The 23497-nt window shown below is 41.0% G+C and overlaps 3 protein-coding genes across 5 annotated transcripts; all 3 read right to left on the minus strand.

The window, feature by feature from the left end:
• Positions 1-67: 67 nt before the first annotated feature.
• On the minus strand, positions 68-10480 carry LOC123503453 (galactoside 2-alpha-L-fucosyltransferase SEC1-like). Its single transcript, XM_045253259.1, is given in 7 exon segments — positions 68-572; positions 1214-1299; positions 2031-2220; positions 2223-2532; positions 2747-2850; positions 3517-3973; positions 10295-10480. Coding segments are annotated over 6 exon segments (1230 nt in total). The 5' UTR covers positions 3842-3973; positions 10295-10480; the 3' UTR covers positions 68-357.
• A 775-nt stretch (positions 10481-11255) lies between these two features.
• On the minus strand, positions 11256-16762 carry LOC123503707 (galactoside 2-alpha-L-fucosyltransferase SEC1-like). Of its 3 annotated transcripts, none has more exons than XM_045253880.1 (6): positions 16742-16762; positions 14392-14796; positions 13620-13723; positions 12910-13394; positions 12387-12472; positions 11256-11704 (listed from the first exon to the last, which is right to left on the minus strand). In XM_045253880.1, exons 2-6 carry the CDS (start codon positions 14648-14650, stop codon positions 11490-11492), a joined length of 1149 nt encoding a protein of 382 aa, XP_045109815.1. In that variant the 5' UTR covers positions 14651-14796; positions 16742-16762; the 3' UTR covers positions 11256-11489. The 3 variants fall into 3 exon arrangements, with proteins under 3 accessions (XP_045109815.1, XP_045109723.1, XP_045109658.1); XM_045253788.1 differs by lacking the exon at positions 16742-16762 and adding an exon at positions 16345-16489; XM_045253723.1 differs by lacking the exon at positions 16742-16762 and adding an exon at positions 16320-16476.
• Positions 16763-17727: 965 nt separating this feature from the next.
• Positions 17728-21163, minus strand: LOC123503854 (galactoside 2-alpha-L-fucosyltransferase SEC1-like). The gene is made up of 5 exons (XM_045254010.1): positions 21095-21163; positions 20324-20427; positions 19614-20098; positions 19091-19176; positions 17728-18402 (listed from the first exon to the last, which is right to left on the minus strand). The coding sequence occupies exons 2-5, from the start codon at positions 20372-20374 to the stop codon at positions 18188-18190; spliced, it is 837 nt and encodes a 278-aa protein (XP_045109945.1). The 5' UTR covers positions 20375-20427; positions 21095-21163; the 3' UTR covers positions 17728-18187.
• Between the last annotated feature and the right edge of the window lie 2334 nt (positions 21164-23497).

Below are 23497 nucleotides of genomic sequence, written 5' to 3' on the forward strand. Positions count from 1 at the left end.
TGTCGGTAGTGGTAATAGTAATAGTGGTAGTGTTGTAGTAATAGAAATGATGTTATAAAAACGTGAACAAATTTGTTTATTTTATTACATATATAACATATACTACAAAGAGACATTATTCGAACCATTGTCTAGTAAGGAAAAATGAAGAAATTATTTAAAAGAAAAAAATACTGAAAAAAATATCTAAAAAAAAAAGAAGAATCGATAGAGAAAATGTTTAGAAACAAAAATATAAAATGAGCAGAAAGAAAAGGTAGGACAAAACTTGAGCAAAATTTAGTAGAAAAAAGCGATAATGAAGTAAAGGATGATAAAGACCATCAAAGTAAAAGTAAATAGATAACAAAATTGCCTTCATTCATGATATATCTGATTGTCACCCCTATCAACATTGTAAAAGACTGGGGACTTGATACACTTCACAAAACGATAGCGAGGGTTGGTGGTGAGCGGGTGTGTTATGTTGCCATTCCCCAGCAAGGCTCCCATGAAGCTGAAGGTCCCGTAGCTTATAATATGATGATCTCCTAAGCTCATCGCCGCCATATCTTCTTCTCGAAGCTTTGAAGCTGTTGGGTGGAGAAAGGTTAGGTTTTTTTTCGCAATTTTAGGTGTATTTTCTCAGTTTTTACAAGTTTCTGGTGGGTGTTTGTCTGTTTGAAAAGGATTTTGTCTCGCTTTATGGTAGTTTAGCAGGTTTCAATGTGTCAGTTTTTTTTTCATATGCTTTTCTTTTTTTTTTTTTCAAGACTATGCTGGGTGTTTATGTATTTAAAAGGATTTTACCTTGTTTTGCGATAGTTCAGCAGGTATCGATTTGATATTAGGAGTTTTCGTGTGTAATTTTTCTTTTTTTTTTCATTTTTTTCATGAGTTGATTTATTTTAGTGTTTCTTGACAGTTTAGCAGGGCCTAGTGTGTTCATTGCATTGATTTGGATGGTTTTTCTGTTGGTTTAGGAGTTTTTTTTCATATTTTCATTTTTTTCTCATTTCTCTTTTATTTATTTATTTTTTGTTTTGTTTTAGTTTTCAAGGCTATATTGGAAGCTCCCATATTGCAAAAGATTTTTCTATCTTCCTGTGATTCTTTAACTAGTTTTGGTGATTGTTTTCGTGTTTTATTGAAAGTGAAATATTATAGTGAATATGGTAATGAAAATGACAAAAAATTATGACAACGGAGACGATGACAATGACAACTAACTCACCAATGACTAGCACATCCTTTGCCTGTAGCATTTTTCTGCACCATTTTGGGTCGTCACTTACCACCAGAAACAGAGGGCGCTTCAACCTGGCGAGTAGGGTGGGGAGAGGGTAATGGTTGCAGTCATGGCGTGTACATTAGAGGTCACAAATCTTTTTTCTCGTGTTCGCTTTTGTGACTTTCACTGGAATCACGAAACCCATTAAAGAACATGAAAATCTTCACTAAACCAACTATTCCTTTGCTAAAACCATGAAACCATTGAAAAACATGATAAATTCCATTTAAACATGGCGTAGTGATTAAGATGGTGGTGGTGTTGGATCGGGCAGACGTCCACGCGTAGGATGGAATCCCACCACATACCGCTTTGAAGTTATGCCATTTGTGGATTGATTTAAAGTTAGCTACATGTCACCATGATACCCAGGTTCTAGGTGGTTACACCAAAGATGCCTTTTGGTGGTAATATGGGCCAGAATATGAGTACCAGTATAAATAAATTTGCCTGCTCCACTAATGGACAGAAGCTGAACAGCCGTTCCTACATACTCTTCAAGTGTGCTTACAGGCGTTATAGGCCATAACATAAAAAAAAAGACTGCATTCACCAAGTACCCTTAAAAAAACATGAATAACCGTTAAACTTGTCCAGGTCACAGAACCCTTTAAAAGTATAATAATCTCTAATAGTTCCTTTTAAACAATTACTGGACTTGCAATAACACCCTTAAAATCACCCACTTTCACTTTATCCCTTTATTCTAGGTAGTTCCCACAGAAGCTTTCAAAAGGATACGACCCAAAACAAACCTTACCGTTTCTTGTAGAATTCAAAGGCGTTGGTGTAGTAGAGTTTGTCCAGCTGGGTTAGATTCATCCGGCTATTCAAGTGCTTCTCGTAGTCCGTCCGTCTGACATGAACAGTGACAATTGGGAAGTTCCTTTGGTGATACGTTGCATTGAAACTCTTAAGAGCGTTGTTGATATTTCGTATGGCATTTTCAGGACTTCATCTCGGAACTTAAACAGGGACCGAATCAGTTTTCGGTGCTCCAGGAAGAGGTCTCGTGGTGCAGGGTTGTCGTTGATGTGGTAGGAAGTGTTCAGCAGAGGCTCAGTGATTAGATTGGAGGAGGTGTTGTTCCAAACTCGAGCTGCAGTCCTGTACAACTTGTCATACATTCCCAAATAGGGGATGCTTTTAGTTTTCCCTACAAAGCAGGCTGGTTTCTTGACCGGTATGAAGATGTTCTTGAAGATTTTGTCAAGGATTGTGTACATTTCATCGAATACGAACACCTGTTTGAGGATCGTCAGCTGTTATGAGAGCGATGGAAAGAAATTCTTACTCATGAACGCTTTGCTATTTCGTCACAACTGTTTTCAAAAGCCAGAGATGATAGTTGGGAATATTAGACAATGTCTTACTTCTCATTCATAAGGCAAAACCCGTGTTAAAATGTAAAAAGATTAAAGAAAAGAGACTCGATATTTAAAAAGCAAGACGTTAGGGCAGTGAGCAGTGACTAACCCGGATTCCAAACAGGTGACGCAGAAGGTAAAGGCTGGTGTACTGACACATCTTGTTACCCAGGCGCCCTCCCTTTCTGAGAGTGACGTAAGGTTTGTCACAATCTGTAATAGTGTAACATGGCTGGTAAGATTCGAATTCCACTAGGGTCTGGTCACCTCTAAGATTATTCAACTGATAAGTAGGGCTCTTACTGTCTCCTCTGACCTGGGGTGGGATTGGATATGTGATGTGTAAGGTCACTGTGTTACCCGAAGATTGGAAATGATAAGCTATTTTCACACTGAGAGGGTAACGGTTGGTGGTTGATGGTCATTAGTGAATAAGAACTTAGGATTTGTTTTTATCTTTGATTTGTAGAACACAGTTATGTTTCTCTATCAGTGTAATAATAAAATCAAAAGTAGTTTTCATTTCGGCATCTTAAACTGTTACTGGAATCATAAAAAAAAACAATGAATTTTACTGAAACGTATTAAACTATGACTAGAATCATACAAGCCACAGCAATCAGACACTCTTAAACTGTAACTGCAATCACGTAAAACCCTTAAAAACCAAACCAAATTTCAATAGAATCCAAAAAATCCTCAGTCTCCTCAAGAATCTTTTAGATTACCATTGGAAACACGAAGATATCCTTTAACTTCCCGAAACATGATCAGAATCTAGTAAATCCTGTTAGAATTGATTCTGCATTATTTAGTCGTCTTAAATCTGGAAAGTTTGTGTACGATTATTAATACATAATTCTGTGTTGCATTGCTTACCGTGCTGTGGAACAGGCTGAACATGCAGCTCACTAAAATAAGGATAACAATTAGTCTCTAAAGGGTACTGGAGTGGATCCTCTAGCGGTTTAGGGTGAGGACCAGCCTGTTCTTGTTTCTTGGAAGTTGTTGCAATTATTGAAGGGTTTCTATACATCTCCAGAAATTGTTCTAGTATCGCCCTTGGTAGGTGGAGGACTTCGTTCTCGGACATCTTTTTGGGAACCCATCGCTGTCTGTCTGAGTGGTTGGGGAGGAAAACATAGGCAAGGAAGAGAAATCCTAACACCAATGCGAGGACTCTTTTCTGCTGATATATGGCCATGGCTTCTGTGGCATGTGGCGGCTGTCTTCTGTAGTGTTAGAGTGTCAATTATTCTTCAGTGCCTTGGCTTATTTTCAGGTGTTACAGGCTTAAGTATCAGCTGTTAAGTCTTCCCTGATATTTCACGTGGCTCTGTAACAAAAAGGCACTACGTTACCAGAAGTCACAGAAATCATGAAAACCCCAATAACTCTTAGGTGGTAAACTTTCACTGCAGCCTGTTTGATTATCACTGGAACCATGAAAGCATTCTTCAATCCCCACCCCCAAACAAAAGCAAAAAAAAAAAAAACATTAGATTAATGCAGGTTTCATGAAAACATCTCTTAAAACCACAATACATTCCCCTACAGCCTGTTAAAAATAAGTGTTGGTTCTGATCAGTCATATTGGCTTTATTACGCCTTGGCCGTGCTGTCTTATTTAACTCATGCTGGACTAATACTTGGAGACGTAACTTGCGATAAGAGAAGGGACTGGCAGGTGGGAGGGAGAACGCGGGAAAAAGGGCAGGTTGATAAGAAAAACGTGATTGATGAATAGAAGATAGAGAAGAAAATGATAGTAGTGGCTTAATGAGCTGAAAAGTGATGGACCCATTGCCTCTCGTTCACTCAGCCTTCCACCTCTACCTGTCCTTGGTGGATTAACTTAATGGTATGTGTAAGATTTTTATGTGAAGTTGGTAGGCATACAGGGAAGAATCAGCTAAAACTATTTGCACATGGAAGGTTTACGCACAAACACACTTTCTCTCTCTCTCTCTCTCTCTCTCTCTCTCTCTCTCTCTCTCTCTCTCTCTCTCTCTCTCTCTCTCTCTCTCTCTCTCTCTCTCTCTCTCTCTCTCTCATTCCACTCAAAAAATGTGTCTCCACTTCTTTTCAAGACCCCCCCAGATGGGAACCGCCTTGTCGTAGTGGGGGGGGGGGCTTGCGTGCCCCTGTGACCTGGCGAGCTAGGCTAGAGGGGGCTTAGTCCCCTGCTCTACCCCTTCGAGGGGGAGAGGGCTACCCATGCTAGTAAGGTCGCCAGTGAGGGGCCAGACTAAATGGTTCCTACGTAGGCTGCCAGTGGACCAGCGGAGCCACCTGCTAGAGGGAACGCCCAATAGGGGCCGTCTTGTGCTTGATGGTTGGGTGTCCAGGCTGGTATGCTTTGGTAGGAGGGTCTCAGCTCTGTCGTGGACAAACATTCGTATCATGTGGGGCCTCTTTTTAAAATGACTGGTCCGCATGGGGACGAGGTACCCCGTCCACGGCAGCCAGCACTCGCTCCCATTGTCGTCCCAGTAGGTGGTTTTCCTTGCCCTTTAGCTAATCTTTTGTGTTACTTTTTGCTTATGGGAAAACACAAAAAACTGTCAGGTTCTCGTGAGGTGGCTGATCTGGCCTGCGAGACGTCATCTTCAGGTCTGAATAGGAAGGAGGATTCCCCTCCATAAGGGTCTCCCACAGAAGTCTCCTGTTCTGGGAGTTCTGAGGGATGCATTTCTGCTGCATTTGACTCCCTTTTGATGGTAAATGTTAATCCATCCTTTTCCTATCACGCCTTGCACTCACTTCTCAAGGCATATGGCACGGTTGTTCGCATTCGACTTGTTTATGATATGGACTTTCCTTCTAACCGCTGCTATGTGACGTTTATGTCATGTGATGAAGCCCGTTTGGCTTTTGAATATATAGCATCTCTGCCCCTTGCCGGCTCTGGCTTTAAAACTGAACTTCTCCAATCACTTAATATTTCAGACAGTGACATGGATTATATCACAAATGTGTTTGAAAACTATCTAGAGAATTCAGTTCCAGAAGTCCGCCAGATCCCGCCTTCACGTTGGTTTGTGGCGTACTACAGAAATGGGCGCGGGAATTTCATCCATGCCAGTCCTCCTGGCTATCGTGCCTGTTTTAGCACTCCTTTCCCTGAACAGAGCCACCACAGTGGCACAACTATTCTAGTCCATCAGGATATACCTGTTGTCCTTTTGCAACTTAATTCTTCCCTTCAAGAAGTTGCTGTCAAAGTCTTTCTGGAACGGTTCTACATTATTTGTAGTCTCTATCTCCCTCCTCGGGTTCCTGTCCCCAGAGGAGATCTTGGTGGCCTAGTTTCTGAGCTGACTCTGCCTTTCCTCTTGTTGGGAGATTTTAACGGCTGTCACTCTTTGTGGGATGAGGGTGCTAGCAATCCTCGTGGGGTTTTACTCGCTTCTTTTATTGAGGATGAGGGATTGAAAGTTTTAAATACTGGTGATGTTACACATTTCCACAGTCCTACTGGGACTTTTGCAACTCTTGATCTTTCTTTCTGTACATCTAATTCTTTCCTTGATTTTAATTGGCGGGTCCTACCTGATTTACACGGTAGTGACCACTTCCCAATTTTATTGGAATCTGTGAACTCTGAGCCACAGTCCCGCCCCCACGCTGGGTTTTAGACAAGGCAGATTGGCCTCGATTCACAGACCTTAGCTCTTTTATCCGTCCTGGCTGACTTTTCTACTTGTGCTGAGGCTGTTGATTATTTTACTGATTTTTTACATTCAGCAGCACTTCAGACAATCCCTAGGACGTCCGGTCGCTTTACTAAGCGTCCGTTCCTTGGTGGAACGCAGCATGCACAAACGCTGTGAAAGAGAAACGGGCAGCTTTCTCTCGTCTCCGGCGACATCGTGGGGACCCGCAGTGTCTGGAAGCTTTTCGACGCTGCCGAGCTCGGGCCCGCCGCGTTTTGAAAGAGGCACAAAGAGCCTTTTCGAAAACCCATGTCTCTTCTATTAATGTTCGTACCCCTCTTACGGATGTATTGAACAAAGTCCGTCGAATTGCTGGGAAGTATTCTGCTCCTTCCCCACCAGTTTTGTTGTCTGCTGGGCGAACGGTGGCAGACCCTAAGACTGTTGCCGACCTCTTTGCGGAGCACTTTGCCAGTGTTTCCCGGAAGGCATCCTGCAGCCCAGGCGCACGTCACCGCCAGAGAATGGAATCTCTCGGCATAAACTTTTCTTCCACTGGAGGAGTCTTATAATGTCCCCTTCTCTGCCTCCGAGTTGCGGACTGCTTTGTCCCAGTGTCATGACTCTTCTCCGGGTCCAGATGATATTCCTTATGCCTTTTTGCGCCATATGTCTGACAGTGCTTTTACCTTTTTATTAAATATTTATAATATGATTTGGCATACCGGTGAATTTCCATCCTCTTGGGCTGTGGCAGTGGTTCTCCCATTTCCGAAGCCTGGGAAAGATCATCTCCAGGCTACGAACTACCGTCCTATATCTTTGACATCTTGTATTTGTAAAGTGTTAGAAAAGATGGTAAATGTAAGACTCATGTGGTACTTGGAGAGGGGGAAGTACTTGTCATCGGTACAGTATGGCTTCCGAAAGATGAAGTGTACTACTGGTGCCCTTTTATCGCTTGAGTCGTCTGTTTGTGAGGCCTTTGCTAATCATCACCACCTAGTTACTGTATTTTTTGACCTGGAAAAGGCCTACGACACAGCTATTTTACGTCCTTGTTTAATTTTGGTCTCCTTGGCCACCTTCCTATTTTTATCCAGCAGTTTTTATCCAGACGTCTTTTATGAATTCGAGTGGAGAGTGTTTTCTCCGAGGCTACTGCTCTAAATGATGGCGTCCCACAGGGAAGTATTCTTAGTGTTACACTATTCGCAGTCGCCATAAATGGTGTTACTGATACTCTCCCAGATGGCGTTCACAGCTCCTTATATGTTGATGATTTATGTATTTCCTTTGCTGCCACTAGGATGTCACTGATTGAGCGCAAGCTCCAACTGGCAATCAATAGGGTGTCCAGTTGGGCCAACATGAACGGTTTTCGATTCTCCACCTCGAAGACCGTAACCATGCGATTTTGTCGTAACTGAGGTATCCATCCGGATCCTGATTTATATTTAGCCAATAGACGCCTCTCATGTGTGGAGGCGACTCGATATCTTGGCCTATTGTTTGACAACCGTCTTACTTGGGTTCCCCATTTCCGTTCTCTTAAGGCGTCTTGTCGGCAGGCATTATCCCTGCTTCGGGTTTTAAGTCACACCTCTTGGGGTGCGGACAGGGACACTTTGCTGCTTCTTCACCGTACACTTATACTTCCCAAGCTGGAATACGGCTGTGAGATCTACTCATCCGCAACGGATGCACGGCTACGCGTGCTTGACTCCGTGCATCATGCTGGGGTCCGCTTGGCTACAGGTGCATTTCGGACATCTCTAATACCTAGCCTACTAGTGGATGCTGGTTTCTGGCCGCTCGACCTCCAGCGCCAGTCTTCGATGCTCCGGTGTTGGTTTCGCACCCACCGTCCTCCTGATTCTGTCCCTTGTCTGTCAATATTGCGGGACTCGCGCTCGCAGGCGTATGTCACTCGACCGAGTCTCCCTAAACCTTTTGGCCATCGAGTCGCAAATCTCATGGCAGACTTATCATCGACCCCATTCCTGTCTACTCTTTCCGGCTTCCACGAGTTGGTTATTGGCAGCTTCCTGTTGTCTCATTATGCCCTCCTGCCATGGATGGCAAGAAGGATTTTCTACCAGCTCTGTCCCACACACGGTTTTTAGAACACTTTTTTTAATCATTCTGATGATATCCCTGTTTTTACTGATGGTTCCAAATCCGACGCAGGCGTTGGGTTTAGTGTGGTTTTCCCCTCTTTTTATCGGTGTGGCAGCCTTCCTTCAGTGGCATCCGTCTTTACTGCGGAGCTGTCTGCCATAGTCCTAGCTTTACAGATAATCTTTACTCTCCGGTTTCGTTTTTTACAATTTTTTGTGATTGTCGCAATGCTCTTACTGCTCTCTCTTCCACTATCTCCCTTAACCCATTGGTTTTATCAGCCCTGGAGTGGCTATATCTACTTACCAGAAGAGGATATCGTGTTGGGTTCTGTTGGGTCCCTGGTCACGTTGGTGTTCCCGGGAGTGAACACGCAGATCGCCTCGCCAAAGAGGCAGCAAGTCACGTTCCATCTCCTGTCCCTGTTCCGTTTCGAGATATTTTTCATCTTATTCGTGTGGAGGTTGCAGCAATTTGGCAGATGAGATGGCTAACGGGGGTCGCAACCTCGAAAATGGGAGAGATCACTACTTCCACTATCCCTCAGTGGACATACACCCATGTCCGGGATCGCCGTCCACAGACTTTATTGGCGCGACTGCGTATAGGTCACACGTACCTTACACAGAGGTACCTGTTGACCAGGGACCCTCAACCTTACTGTGATGACTGCCTGGTGCCACTTACGGTTCGGCACCTGGTTGTCGAGTGCCCCAGTTTGACTGACTTAAGACACCGCTACCTCTACCGCTGTCGCGGTAGAGATAGCGGTGTCTATTATATCTCAAAGGTCCTTGGACCAGAGTGCCTGGCCCAAGGCCATGACGTTTTTAGGTTTTTGGGAGAAGCTGGCCTTCTCCCAAAGCTGTGAATTTTATATGATTTTATTGTATGTATTTTAGTTTTATTTAGTTTTATTGTATTTTTAGTTTTTTAACTATCGTATTGTTTTTAACAGCTTTTAGTTAGCTTTGTTTTTACTATTTTGTCCATATATATATATATATATATATATATATATATATATATATATATATATATATATATATATATATTATTATAGCGGCGCCAGATGACCGTAGAAGTTGCGGCACCTTACAGAAAATCCATCCATCCATCTTTTCAAGGCTTTTTAATGACCCACCATTAAGCACCTGATTGCTGAGTCATTTCCATTCATACATCACTCTATTGAGAACCAATTCATCATCTCTTTAATATGACCCCTGCAAATGTTCCGCACGTCACCATGAGTCACCACAAGTCATTACCACAAATAAGTCATCACTACCACATCATCACAAGTAAATCATCATGAGCCACCATCACCAAGTCACCATGGCACCATAAGTCAATATCATAAGTCACTACAAGTCATTTCCACATCACTGCAGTCATCACCACAAGCAAAGCACACAAAATCATCACAACCACGTCATTACAAGTAAGATACCACAAGTCACCATCACCAAGTCACCACCACAAGACATCACCACCACAAGTCATTACCACGTCACAATTCACTACCACATCACCGCAAGTTATTACCACGTCACAATTCACCACCACGTCACCAAAAATCATTACCATGTCACAAGCCACCATCAAATCACCACCATAAGTCATTACCACGTCATAATTCACTACCACATCACCACAAGTCATTACCACAAGTTTCTATAATGTCACTGCGATATAATAACAACAAGTTACAACCACACCATTAACACGAGTCATTAACACGTCAACACCACAAGCCACCGCCACCACGTCACCACAAGTCACCAAGTCGAAATGAAAAGACAGTAGTTTTTAAGACAAGAAATAATTACTTACTATTGATGTTGAATGAATAGGAAGGGATGAAGAATTAGACAAACCTGTAGTTGGGAATGACAGGCCCACCTTCTGTGAGAGAGACACTTCCTCTATAGACCTGGGAAACTGGGAACTCTTGCCCGGCGAATCGACGGTGTTAAACTAAGGAAAGTGCTGGCTAACCAGATTCACAGTTGTTCCGGCAGATGTCATCACCGACGAACTCAATCTGGTAACGTCTACACTCTACACAAACATTCGTACTCACACACACACACACACACACACACACACACACACACACACACACACACACACACACACACACACACACACACACACACACACACACACACACACACACACACACACGTGCACGAAAAGCATTGTGAAGTCACCAAGTCGAAATGAAAAGACAGTAGTTTTTAAGACAAGAAATAATTACTTACTATTGATGTTGAATGAATAGGAAGGGATGAAGAATTAGACAAACCTGTAGTTGGGAATGACAGGCCCACCTTCTGTGAGAGAGACACTTCCTCTATAGACCTGGGAAACTGGGAACTCTTGCCCGGCGAATCGACGGTGTTAAACTAAGGAAAGTGCTGGCTAACCAGATTCACAGTTGTTCCGGCAGATGTCATCACCGACGAACTCAATCAACACACACACACACACACACACACACACACACACACACACACACACACACACACACACACACACACACTCAGATATTGTCAATAAACTGAAATAGTATCACGTTCACTAGTGTATAAGGAAATAAAAACTTGATCAATTTCTTGTACGTATCAATATATTTTTAATTTTAACTTTACTAATGTCTAAAATTTCACTCATTTTCATTATAGTTTTAAAGTTTAGTAATGATAGTTGTTGTTATAGTAATAGTGATGTGATGTTATAAAAGTCAAAATTGTTTCTTTATTTTTAAATAATACATAATACATAATACAAGATAGCAATCATCCAATATACTGTACATTGTTTGGTAAAGAGAGAAATTTTAAAAAGTAGAGACATGAATGGTAATGTCTCCTACAAAGATATATAGCTTTGTTGGAAGCAAGCTAAAAGAAAAAGAATCAATATAGAAAATATTTACAAACAAGAGTATAAAATAAGCAGAAGAGACAGGACAAAAACTTGATAAAAAATATTAATAAAAGTTAGAATCAAGTAAAGAATGATAAGAAAAAACATCAAAGTAGAAGCAAATAAACAACAAAATTGCCTTCATTCACTATATTGCTGATTGTCACCCCTATCAACATTGTAAAAGACTGGGGACTTGACACACTTCACAAGACGGTAGCGAGGGTTGGTGGTGAGCGGGTGTGTTATGTTGCCATTCCCCAGCAAGGCTCCCGTGAAGCTGAAGGTCCCGTAGCTTATAATATGATGATCTCCTAAGCTCATCGCCGCCATGTCTTCTTGTTTGACCTCCGAAGCTGGTGGGTGGAGAAAGGTTAGGTTTTTTCCGCAATTACAGGTGTATTTTCTCAGTTTTTTTTTTCTAGATTTTAGTGGGCGTTTACGCGTTTGAAAAGGCTTTTGTCTCGCTTTATGATGGTTCAGTAGGTTTCAGTGTGTTATGAGGGTTTTCATGTGCTTATTCCTGTCTTTTTTCAAGACTATAGTGGGTGTTTAAGTATTTTAAAGGGTTTCATTTCATTTTCTGATAATCTAACAGGTTTCAGTTTAATATTGGGAGCTCTCTTAATTTTTTGCTACTTTTTTTTCATTTATATCTCAGAAATTCGTTTATTTTAGTGTTTCTTGATAGTGTAGCAGGATTTAGTTTGTTCAATGCTTTTGCTTTATTTGTTGTTTTTGGCGGTTTTGGGGTTGGTTTAACACGTTTTTTTTTTCATATTTTCATTCTGTTTTTTCTTTTGCATTTTCATTTATTTTAATTATTTATTTATTTTTTTTGTTTGTTTGATTTTAGGTTTCCAAGCTGTACTGGAACTCCCCCCCGTATTTCAAAGGCATTTTCTGTCATCCTGTAATAGCTTAACTGGTTTTGGTGACTTTTTGTGTTTTATTGCAAGTGAGATATTATAGTGAATATAGTAATGAAAATGACAAAAATTATGACAACGGTGACGATGACAACGACAAATAACTCACCAATGATTAGCACGTCCTCTGCCTGTAGCATTTCCCTGCACCATTCTGGGTCGTCACTTACCACCAGAAACAGAGGGCGCTTCAACCTGGCGGGTAGGGTGGGAGAGGGTAATGGTTGCAGTCAAGAGGTGTACATTGAAGGTCACAAGTCTTTTATCATGTGTTCCCTTTTGTGATTTTCACTGGAACCACGAAACCCATTAAAGAACATGATAACCTTCACTAAAACCAACTATTCTTTTACTAAAACCACGAAATCCATTGAAAAACACGATAACCTCCACTTAATCTTGCTGAACAGACACTGGATTCACCAAGCACCCTTACAAAACCATGAATAACCGTTAAACTATCATCAAAGTCACAGAACCCTTTAAAGCTATGACAATCTCTAATTTTACCTGTTAAACAATCAGTGGACTCACAATAATACCCTTTAAATCACCCAATTTCACTTTACCCCTTCATTCTAGGTAGGTCCCACAGTAGCACTGAAAAGGATACGACCCAAAACAAACCTTACCGTTTCTTGTAGAACTCAAAGGCGTTGTTGTAGTAGAGTTTGTCCAGTTGGGTTAGATTCATCCGGTTCTTCAAGTGCCTTGTGTAGTCCGTCCGTCTGACATGAACAGTGACAATTGGGAAGTCCCTTTGGTGATACGTCGCATTGAAACTCTTAAGAGCGTTGTTGATATTCCGTGTGGCATTTTCCAGGACCTTATCTCGGAACTTAAACAGGGACTGAATCAGTTTTCGGTGTTCCAGAAAGAGGTCTCGTGGTCCAGGGTAGTCTTTGATGTGGTAGGAAGTTTTCAACAGAGGCTCAGTGATTAGATTGGAGGAGGTGTTGCTCCGGACCTGAGCCGCAGTCCTGTACAACTTGTCGTACAGTTCCAAGTAGGTGATTTCCTTTGGTTTGTGTTTGAAACAGCCTAGTTTCTTGATCGGCAAAGTGATGTTCTTGAAGATTTTGTCAAGGGTTGTGTACATATCATTGAGTATGGACACCTGTTTAAGGATAGTCAGCTGTTATGAGAGGGACGGGTAGAAATTCCTATTCATGAATGCTTTACTATTTCATCTGAATTATTTTCAAAAGCCAGACATGATAAGTGGATATATGACACAATGTATTACTTCTCATTAACAATGCAAAAGTCGTGTTGAAACAAAAAAAAAAAAGAGTTTCGATATTCGAGAAATAGGACGTTAGGGCTGTGAGCAGTGACTGACCCGGACTCCAAACAGATGACGCAAGAGGTACAGGCTGGCGTACTGACACATCTTGTTGCCCAGATACTTTCCAATGGTGATAGAGACGTAAGGCTTGTCACAATCTGTAATAGTGGTAAAGGGGCTGAATCTGTGTTGGCTGCAATGGATGGTAAGGTTGAAATTTCAATAGGGTCTGATCACCAGACCCTGACCAGGGGGGGATTGAGTGTGTGATGTGTGAGGTCACAGTGTTATCCTAAGATTGGAAAAAAAATAGCTCTTTTCGCATTGAGAGGGTAACAGCTAGTTGTGTCAGGTCATATGTGAATATGTATTTGTGATTTGCTTTCATATTTAATTTGTAGAAAACAGTATAAATTATGTTACCCTATCAGTGTAATAGTAATATTGATTTAGTAGTTTTCACTGCAACGTCCTGAACTGTCACTGGAATCATAAAGAAAAAAAAAAACACTTTTGAATTCTGGTGAAACCTGTTAAACCATGACTAGAATCATACAAGCCACAGCAACCAGACACTCAAACTTTCAGTGCAATCATGAAAAATCATTAAAAAACCCAAAGACATTTCAATAGAACCCAAAAAATCCTCAATTTCTTCTAGAATTTTCTAGATTACCATTAGAAACTCGAAAACATCTTTCAATTTCCCAAAACACAATCACCATCTAGTAAAACCTATTAAAAACATCCCGAATTATTTAGTCGTCTTAAATCTGGAAAGTTTGTGTACGATCATTAATGCATAATTCTGTCTTGCATTGCTTACCGTACTGTGGAACAGGCTGAACATGCAGCTCTCTAAAATAAGGATAGCAGTCAGTCTCTGAAGGGTACTGGAGGGGATCCTCTAGCTTTGTAGGCTGACGACCGTCGGCCATCTTTTTGAGAACCCATTGCTGTCTGTCTGAGTGGTCGAGGAGGAAGACATAGGCAAGGCAGAGAAGTCCTAATATCAATGAAAGAACTCTTTTCTGCTTATATATGGCCATGGCTACTGTAGCTTGAATTAGCTGCCTTTTGTACATGTTAGTGTCACAATTCTTATTCAGGCAAAGGCATCAGTGTTTCTCCAGGTGTTGGGGGTTTTATTCAGATGTCATGTTCTTTGTTCAGTTCTTACGGTCTTGAGTATCAGCTGTTACTTCCTCCTTTCTTAGTATGCCATGAGTCTCTGTAACACACAAAGCACTAAGTTACCAGAAGTCACAGAAATCATGAAAACACAATTAATGATAATATTTTAAAAACTTACATTGCAACCTGGTAAACCTTTGCTGGAATCATGAAAGCGACCTTAAAATCCTCAATATCTTCCACTGCAGACTGTTTGATTACTTTTGAAAACCCCAAACGCCCATTAGATTAATACAGGACTTATAAAAACATCTTTGAAAACCACAATAACTTCCACGGCAGCCTTTTAGGATAGGTGTGTTGATTCTAAACATATTATTGGTTTTATTACTCCTTGGAATGTTGTAGCTGACAATACTTTCTTTTGTAACTCCTGATAAAGTAATAATTTGGAGACATGGCAAGTGATAGAAGGGACTGGCAGGTGGGAGGGAGAACGATGAAAAAGAGAGGGAGGATAAGAATAATATGATTGATAAATGGGAGATAGAGAAGCAGAAAATGATAGTAGTGGTTTAATGAGCTGAAAAGTGATGGACCCAGTGCCTCTCGTCCACTCAGCCTTCCACCTCTACCTGTCCTTGCTGGATTAACTTAATGGTATGTGTAAGATTTTTATGTGAAGTTGGTAGGCATAGAGGAAAGAATCAGCTAAAAATATTTGCACATGGAAGGTTTACGCACAAACACACACATTTCTCTCTCTCTCTCTCTCTCTCTCTCTCTCTCTCTCTCTCTCTCTCTCTCTCTCTCTCTCTCTCTCTCTCTCATTCCACTCAAAAAATTGTGTCTCCTTTTCTTTTCAAGGCTTTTTATTGACCTACCATTAAGCACCTGATTGCTGAGTCATTTCCATTCATACATCACTCTATTGAGAACCAATTCATCATCTCTTTAATATGACCCCTGCAAATGTTCCGCACGTCACCATGAGTCACCACAAGTCATTACCACAAATAAGTCACCACTACCATATCATCACAAGTAAATCATCATGAGCCACCATCACCAAGTCACCATGGCACCATAAGTCAATATCATAAGTCACTACAAGTCATTTCCACATCACTGCAGTCATCACCACAAGCAAGGCACACAAAATCATCTCAACCACGTCATTACAAGTAAGATACCACAAGTCACCATCACCAAGTCACCACCACAAGACATCACCACCACAAGTCATTACCACGTCACAATTCACTACCACATCACCGCAAGTTATTACCACGTCACAATTCACCACCACGTCACCAAAAATCATTACCATGTCACAAGCCACCATCAAATCACCACCATAAGTCATTACCACGTCATAATTCACTACCACATCACCACAAGTCATTACCACAAGTTTCTATAATGTCACTGCGATATAATAACAACAAGTTACAACCACACCATTAACACGAGTCATTAACACGTCAACACCACAAGCCACCGCCACCACGTCACCACAAGTCACCAAGTCGAAATGAAAAGACAGTAGTTTTTAAGACAAGAAATAATTACTTACTATTGATGTTGAATGAATAGGAAGGGATGAAGAATTAGACAAACCTGTAGTTGGGAATGACAGGCCCACCTTCTGTGAGAGAGACACTTCCTCTATAGACCTGGGAAACTGGGAACTCTTGCCCGGCGAATCGACGGTGTTAAACTAAGGAAAGTGCTGGCTAACCAGATTCACAGTTGTTCCGGCAGATGTCATCACCGACGAACTCAATCTGGTAACGTCTACACTCTACACAAACATTCGTACTACACACACACACACACACACACACACACACACACACACACACACACACACACACACACACACACACACACACACACACACACACACACACACACACACGTGCACGAAAAGCATTGTGAAGTCACCAAGTCGAAATGAAAAGACAGTAGTTTTTAAGACAAGAATTAATTACTTACTATTGATGTTGAATGAATAGGAAGGGATGAAGAATTAGACAAACCTGTAGTTGGGAATGACAGGCCCACCTTCTGTGAGAGAGACACTTCCTCTATAGACCTGGGAAACTGGGAACTCTTGCCCGGCGAATCGACGGTGTTAAACTAAGGAAAGTGCTGGCTAACCAGATTCACAGTTGTTCCGGCAGATGTCATCACCGACGAACTCAATCACACACACACACACACACACACACACACACACACACACACACACACACACACACACACACACACACACACACACACACACACACACACACACACACACACACACACATGCACGAAAAGCATTGTGAAAGAAATATGATAATAGAAAATGATATTTCTCTCCCTCCTTTCCCAGGCTAAGGTAACCAAACTCCCATGAAACTCCGCGGCCGTCTGTTCTGCACACACACACACACACACACACACACACACACACACACACACACGGCACGGTAGCTCAGTGGTTAGAGCGCTGGCTTCACAAGCCAGATGACCGGGGTTCGATTCCCCGGCCGGGTGGATAACTGGATATATTTGGGTGTGTCTCCTTTCACGTGTAGCCCCTGTTCACCTAGCAGTGAGTAGGTACGGGATGTAAATCGAGGAGTTGTGACCTTGTTGTCCCGGTGTGTGGTGTGTGCCTGGTCTCAGACCTATCCCATGATCGGAAATAATGAGCTCTGAGCTCGTTCCGTAGGGTAACGTCTGGCTGTCTCGTCAGAGACTGCAGCAGATCAAACAGTGAATGAATACACGTGCACGAAAAGCATTGTGAAGGAAATATGATAATAGAAAATGATATTTCTCTCCCTCCTTTCCCAGGCTAAGGTAACCAAACTCCCATGAAACTCCGCGGCCGTCTGTTCTGCACACACACACACACACACACACACACACACACACACACACACACACACACACACACACACACTCAGATATTGTCAATAAACTGAAATAGTATCACGTTCACTAGTGTATAAGGAAATAAAAACTTGATCAATTTCTTGTACGTATCAATATATTTTTAATTTTAACTTTACTAATGTCTAAAATTTCACTCATTTTCATTATAGTTTTAAAGTTTAGTAATGATAGTTGTTGTTATAGTAATAGTGATGTGATGTTATAAAAGTCAAAATTGTTTCTTTATTTTTTAAATAATACATAATACATAATACAAGATAGCAATCATCCAATATACTGTACATTGTTTGGTAAAGAGAGAAATTTTAAAAAAGTAGAGACATGAATGGTAATGTCTCCTACAAAGATATATAGCTTTGTTGGAAGCAAGCTAAAAGAAAAAGAATCAATATAGAAAATATTTACAAACAAGAGTATAAAATAAGCAGAAGAGACAGGACAAAAACTTGATAAAAAATATTAATAAAAGTTAGAATCAAGTAAAGAATGATAAGAAAAAACATCAAAGTAGAAGCAAATAAACAACAAAATTGCCTTCATTCACTATATTGCTGATTGTCACCCCTATCAACATTGTAAAAGACTGGGGACTTGACACACTTCACAAGACGGTAGCGAGGGTTGGTGGTGAGCGGGTGTGTTATGTTGCCATTCCCCAGCAAGGCTCCCGTGAAGCTGAAGGTCCCGTAGCTTATAATATGATGATCTCCTAAGCTCATCGCCGCCATGTCTTCTTGTTTGACCTCCGAAGCTGGTGGGTGGAGAAAGGTTAGGTTTTTTCCGCAATTACAGGTGTATTTTCTCAGTTTTTTTTTTTTTCTAGATTTTAGTGGGCGTTTACGCGTTTGAAAAGGCTTTTGTCTCGCTTTATGATGGTTCAGTAGGTTTCAGTGTGTTATGAGGGTTTTCATGTGCTTATTCCTGTCTTTTTTCAAGACTATAGTGGGTGTTTAAGTATTTTAAAGGGTTTCATTTCATTTTCTGATAATCTAACAGGTTTCAGTTTAATATTGGGAGCTCTCTTAATTTTTTGCTACTTTTTTTTCATTTATATCTCAGAAATTCGTTTATTTTAGTGTTTCTTGATAGTGTAGCAGGATTTAGTTTGTTCAATGCTTTTGCTTTATTTGTTGTTTTTGGCGGTTTTGGGGTTGGTTTAACACGTTTTTTTTTTCATATTTTCATTCTGTTTTTTTCTTTTGCATTTTCATTTATTTTAATTATTTATTTATTTTTTTTGTTTGTTTGATTTTAGGTTTCCAAGCTGTACTGGAACTCCCCCCCGTATTTCAAAGGCATTTTCTGTCATCCTGTAATAGCTTAACTGGTTTTGGTGACTTTTTTTGTGTTTTATTGCAAGTGAGATATTATAGTGAATATAGTAATGAAAATGACAAAAATTATGACAACGGTGACGATGACAACGACAAATAACTCACCAATGATTAGCACGTCCTCTGCCTGTAGCATTTCCCTGCACCATTCTGGGTCGTCACTTACCACCAGAAACAGAGGGCGCTTCAACCTGGCGGGTAGGGTGGGGAGAGGGTAATGGTTGCAGTCAAGAGGTGTACATTGAAGGTCACAAGTCTTTTATCATGTGTTCCCTTTTGTGATTTTCACTGGAACCACGAAACCCATTAAAGAACATGATAACCTTCACTAAAACCAACTATTCTTTTACTAAAACCACGAAATCCATTGAAAACACGATAACCTCCACTTAATCTTGCTGAACAGACACTGGATTCACCAAGCACCCTTACAAAACCATGAATAACCGTTAAACTATCATCAAAGTCACAGAACCCTTTAAAGCTATGACAATCTCTAATTTTACCTGTTAAACAATCAGTGGACTCACAATAATACCCTTTAAATCACCCAATTTCACTTTACCCCTTCATTCTAGGTAGGTCCCACAGTAGCACTGAAAAGGATACGACCCAAAACAAACCTTACCGTTTCTTGTAGAACTCAAAGGCGTTGTTGTAGTAGAGTTTGTCCAGTTGGGTTAGATTCATCCGGTTCTTCAAGTGCCTTGTGTAGTCCGTCCGTCTGACATGAACAGTGACAATTGGGAAGTCCCTTTGGTGATACGTCGCATTGAAACTCTTAAGAGCGTTGTTGATATTCCGTGTGGCATTTTCCAGGACCTTATCTCGGAACTTAAACAGGGACTGAATCAGTTTTCGGTGTTCCAGAAAGAGGTCTCGTGGTCCAGGGTAGTCTTTGATGTGGTAGGAAGTTTTCAACAGAGGCTCAGTGATTAGATTGGAGGAGGTGTTGCTCCGGACCTGAGCCGCAGTCCTGTACAACTTGTCGTACAGTTCCAAGTAGGTGATTTCCTTTGGTTTGTGTTTGAAACAGCCTAGTTTCTTGATCGGCAAAGTGATGTTCTTGAAGATTTTGTCAAGGGTTGTGTACATATCATTGAGTATGGACACCTGTTTAAGGATAGTCAGCTGTTATGAGAGGGACGGGTAGAAATTCCTATTCATGAATGCTTTACTATTTCATCTGAATTATTTTCAAAAGCCAGACATGATAAGTGGATATATGACACAATGTATTACTTCTCATTAACAATGCAAAAGTCGTGTTGAAACAAAAAAAAAAAAGAGTTTCGATATTCGAGAAATAGGACGTTAGGGCTGTGAGCAGTGACTGACCCGGACTCCAAACAGATGACGCAAGAGGTACAGGCTGGCGTACTGACACATCTTGTTGCCCAGATACTTTCCAATGGTGATAGAGACGTAAGGCTTGTCACAATCTGTAATAGTGGTAAAGGGGCTGAATCTGTGTTGGCTGCAATGGATGGTAAGGTTGAAATTTCAATAGGGTCTGATCACCAGACCCTGACCAGGGGGGGATTGAGTGTGTGATGTGTGAGGTCACAGTGTTATCCTAAGATTGGAAAAAAAATAGCTCTTTTCGCATTGAGAGGGTAACAGCTAGTTGTGTCAGGTCATATGTGAATATGTATTTGTGATTTGCTTTCATATTTAATTTGTAGAAAACAGTATAAATTATGTTACCCTATCAGTGTAATAGTAATATTGATTTAGTAGTTTTCACTGCAACGTCCTGAACTGTCACTGGAATCATAAAGAAAAAAAAAAACACTTTTGAATTCTGGTGAAACCTGTTAAACCATGACTAGAATCATACAAGCCACAGCAACCAGACACTCAAACTTTCAGTGCAATCATGAAAAATCATTAAAAACCCAAAGACATTTCAATAGAACCCAAAAAATCCTCAATTTCTTCTAGAATTTTCTAGATTACCATTAGAAACTCGAAAACATCTTTCAATTTCCCAAAACACAATCACCATCTAGTAAAACCTATTAAAAACATCCCGAATTATTTAGTCGTCTTAAATCTGGAAAGTTTGTGTACGATCATTAATGCATAATTCTGTCTTGCATTGCTTACCGTACTGTGGAACAGGCTGAACATGCAGCTCTCTAAAATAAGGATAGCAGTCAGTCTCTGAAGGGTACTGGAGGATCCTCTAGCTTTGTAGGCTGACGACCGTCGGCCATCTTTTTGAGAACCCATTGCTGTCTGTCTGAGTGGTCGAGGAGGAAGACATAGGCAAGGCAGAGAAGTCCTAATATCAATGAAAGAACTCTTTTCTGCTTATATATGGCCATGGCTACTGTAGCTTGAATTAGCTGCCTTTTGTACATGTTAGTGTCACAATTCTTATTCAGGCAAAGGCATCAGTGTTTCTCCAGGTGTTGGGGGTTTTATTCAGATGTCATGTTCTTTGTTCAGTTCTTACGGTCTTGAGTATCAGCTGTTACTTCCTCCTTTCTTAGTATGCCATGAGTCTCTGTAACACACAAAGCACTAAGTTACCAGAAGTCACAGAAATCATGAAAACACAATTAATGATAATATTTTAAAAACTTACATTGCAACCTGGTAAACCTTTGCTGGAATCATGAAAGCGACCTTAAAATCCTCAATATCTTCCACTGCAGACTGTTTGATTACTTTTGAAAACCCCAAACGCCCATTAGATTAATACAGGACTTATAAAAACATCTTTGAAAACCACAATAACTTCCACGGCAGCCTTTTAGGATAGGTGTGTTGATTCTAAACATATTATTGGTTTTATTACTCCTTGGAATGTTGTAGCTGACAATACTTTCTTTTGTAACTCCTGATAAAGTAATAATTTGGAGACATGGCAAGTGATAGAAGGGACTGGCAGGTGGGAGGGAGAACGATGAAAAGAGAGGAGGATAAGAATAATATGATTGATAAATGGGAGATAGAGAAGCAGAAAATGATAGTAGTGGTTTAATGAGCTGAAAAGTGATGGACCCAGTGCCTCTCGTCCACTCAGCCTTCCACCTCTACCTGTCCTTGCTGGATTAACTTAATGGTATGTGTAAGATTTTTATGTGAAGTTGGTAGGCATAGAGGAAAGAATCAGCTAAAAATATTTGCACATGGAAGGTTTACGCACAAACACACACATTTCTCTCTCTCTCTCTCTCTCTCTCTCTCTCTCTCTCTCTCTCTCTCTCTCTCTCTCTCTCTCTCTCTCTCTCTCTCTCTCTCTCTCTCATTCCACTCAAAAAATTGTGTCTCCTTTTCTTTTCAAGGCTTTTTATTGACCTACCATTAAGCACCTGATTGCTGAGTCATTTCCATTCATACATCACTCTATTGAGAACCAATTCATCATCTCTTTAATATGACCCCTGCAAATGTTCCGCACGTCACCATGAGTCACCACAAGTCATTACCACAAATAAGTCACCACTACCATATCATCACAAGTAAATCATCATGAGCCACCATCACCAAGTCACCATGGCACCATAAGTCAATATCATAAGTCACTACAAGTCATTTCCACATCACTGCAGTCATCACCACAAGCAAGGCACACAAAATCATCTCAACCACGTCATTACAAGTAAGATACCACAAGTCACCATCACCAAGTCACCACCACAAGACATCACCACCACAAGTCATTACCACGTCACAATTCACTACCACATCACCGCAAGTTATTACCACGTCACAATTCACCACCACGTCACCAAAAATCATTACCATGTCACAAGCCACCATCAAATCACCACCATAAGTCATTACCACGTCATAATTCACTACCACATCACCACAAGTCATTACCACAAGTTTCTATAATGTCACTGCGATATAATAACAACAAGTTACAACCACACCATTAACACGAGTCATTAACACGTCAACACCACAAGCCACCGCCACCACGTCACCACAAGTCACCAAGTCGAAATGAAAAGACAGTAGTTTTTAAGACAAGAAATAATTACTTACTATTGATGTTGAATGAATAGGAAGGGATGAAGAATTAGACAAACCTGTAGTTGGGAATGACAGGCCCACCTTCTGTGAGAGAGACACTTCCTCTATAGACCTGGGAAACTGGGAACTCTTGCCCGGCGAATCGACGGTGTTAAACTAAGGAAAGTGCTGGCTAACCAGATTCACAGTTGTTCCGGCAGATGTCATCACCGACGAACTCAATCTGGTAACGTCTACACTCTACACAAACATTCGTACTCACACACACACACACACACACACACACACACACACACACGTGCACGAAAAGCATTGTGAAGTCACCAAGTCGAAATGAAAAGACAGTAGTTTTTAAGACAAGAAATAATTACTTACTATTGATGTTGAATGAATAGGAAGGGATGAAGAATTAGACAAACCTGTAGTTGGGAATGACAGGCCCACCTTCTGTGAGAGAGACACTTCCTCTATAGACCTGGGAAACTGGGAACTCTTGCCCGGCGAATCGACGGTGTTAAA

This window comes from Portunus trituberculatus, chromosome 1 (genome assembly GCF_017591435.1).
Source record: "Portunus trituberculatus isolate SZX2019 chromosome 1, ASM1759143v1, whole genome shotgun sequence".
NCBI lineage: Eukaryota > Metazoa > Arthropoda > Malacostraca > Decapoda > Portunidae > Portunus > Portunus trituberculatus.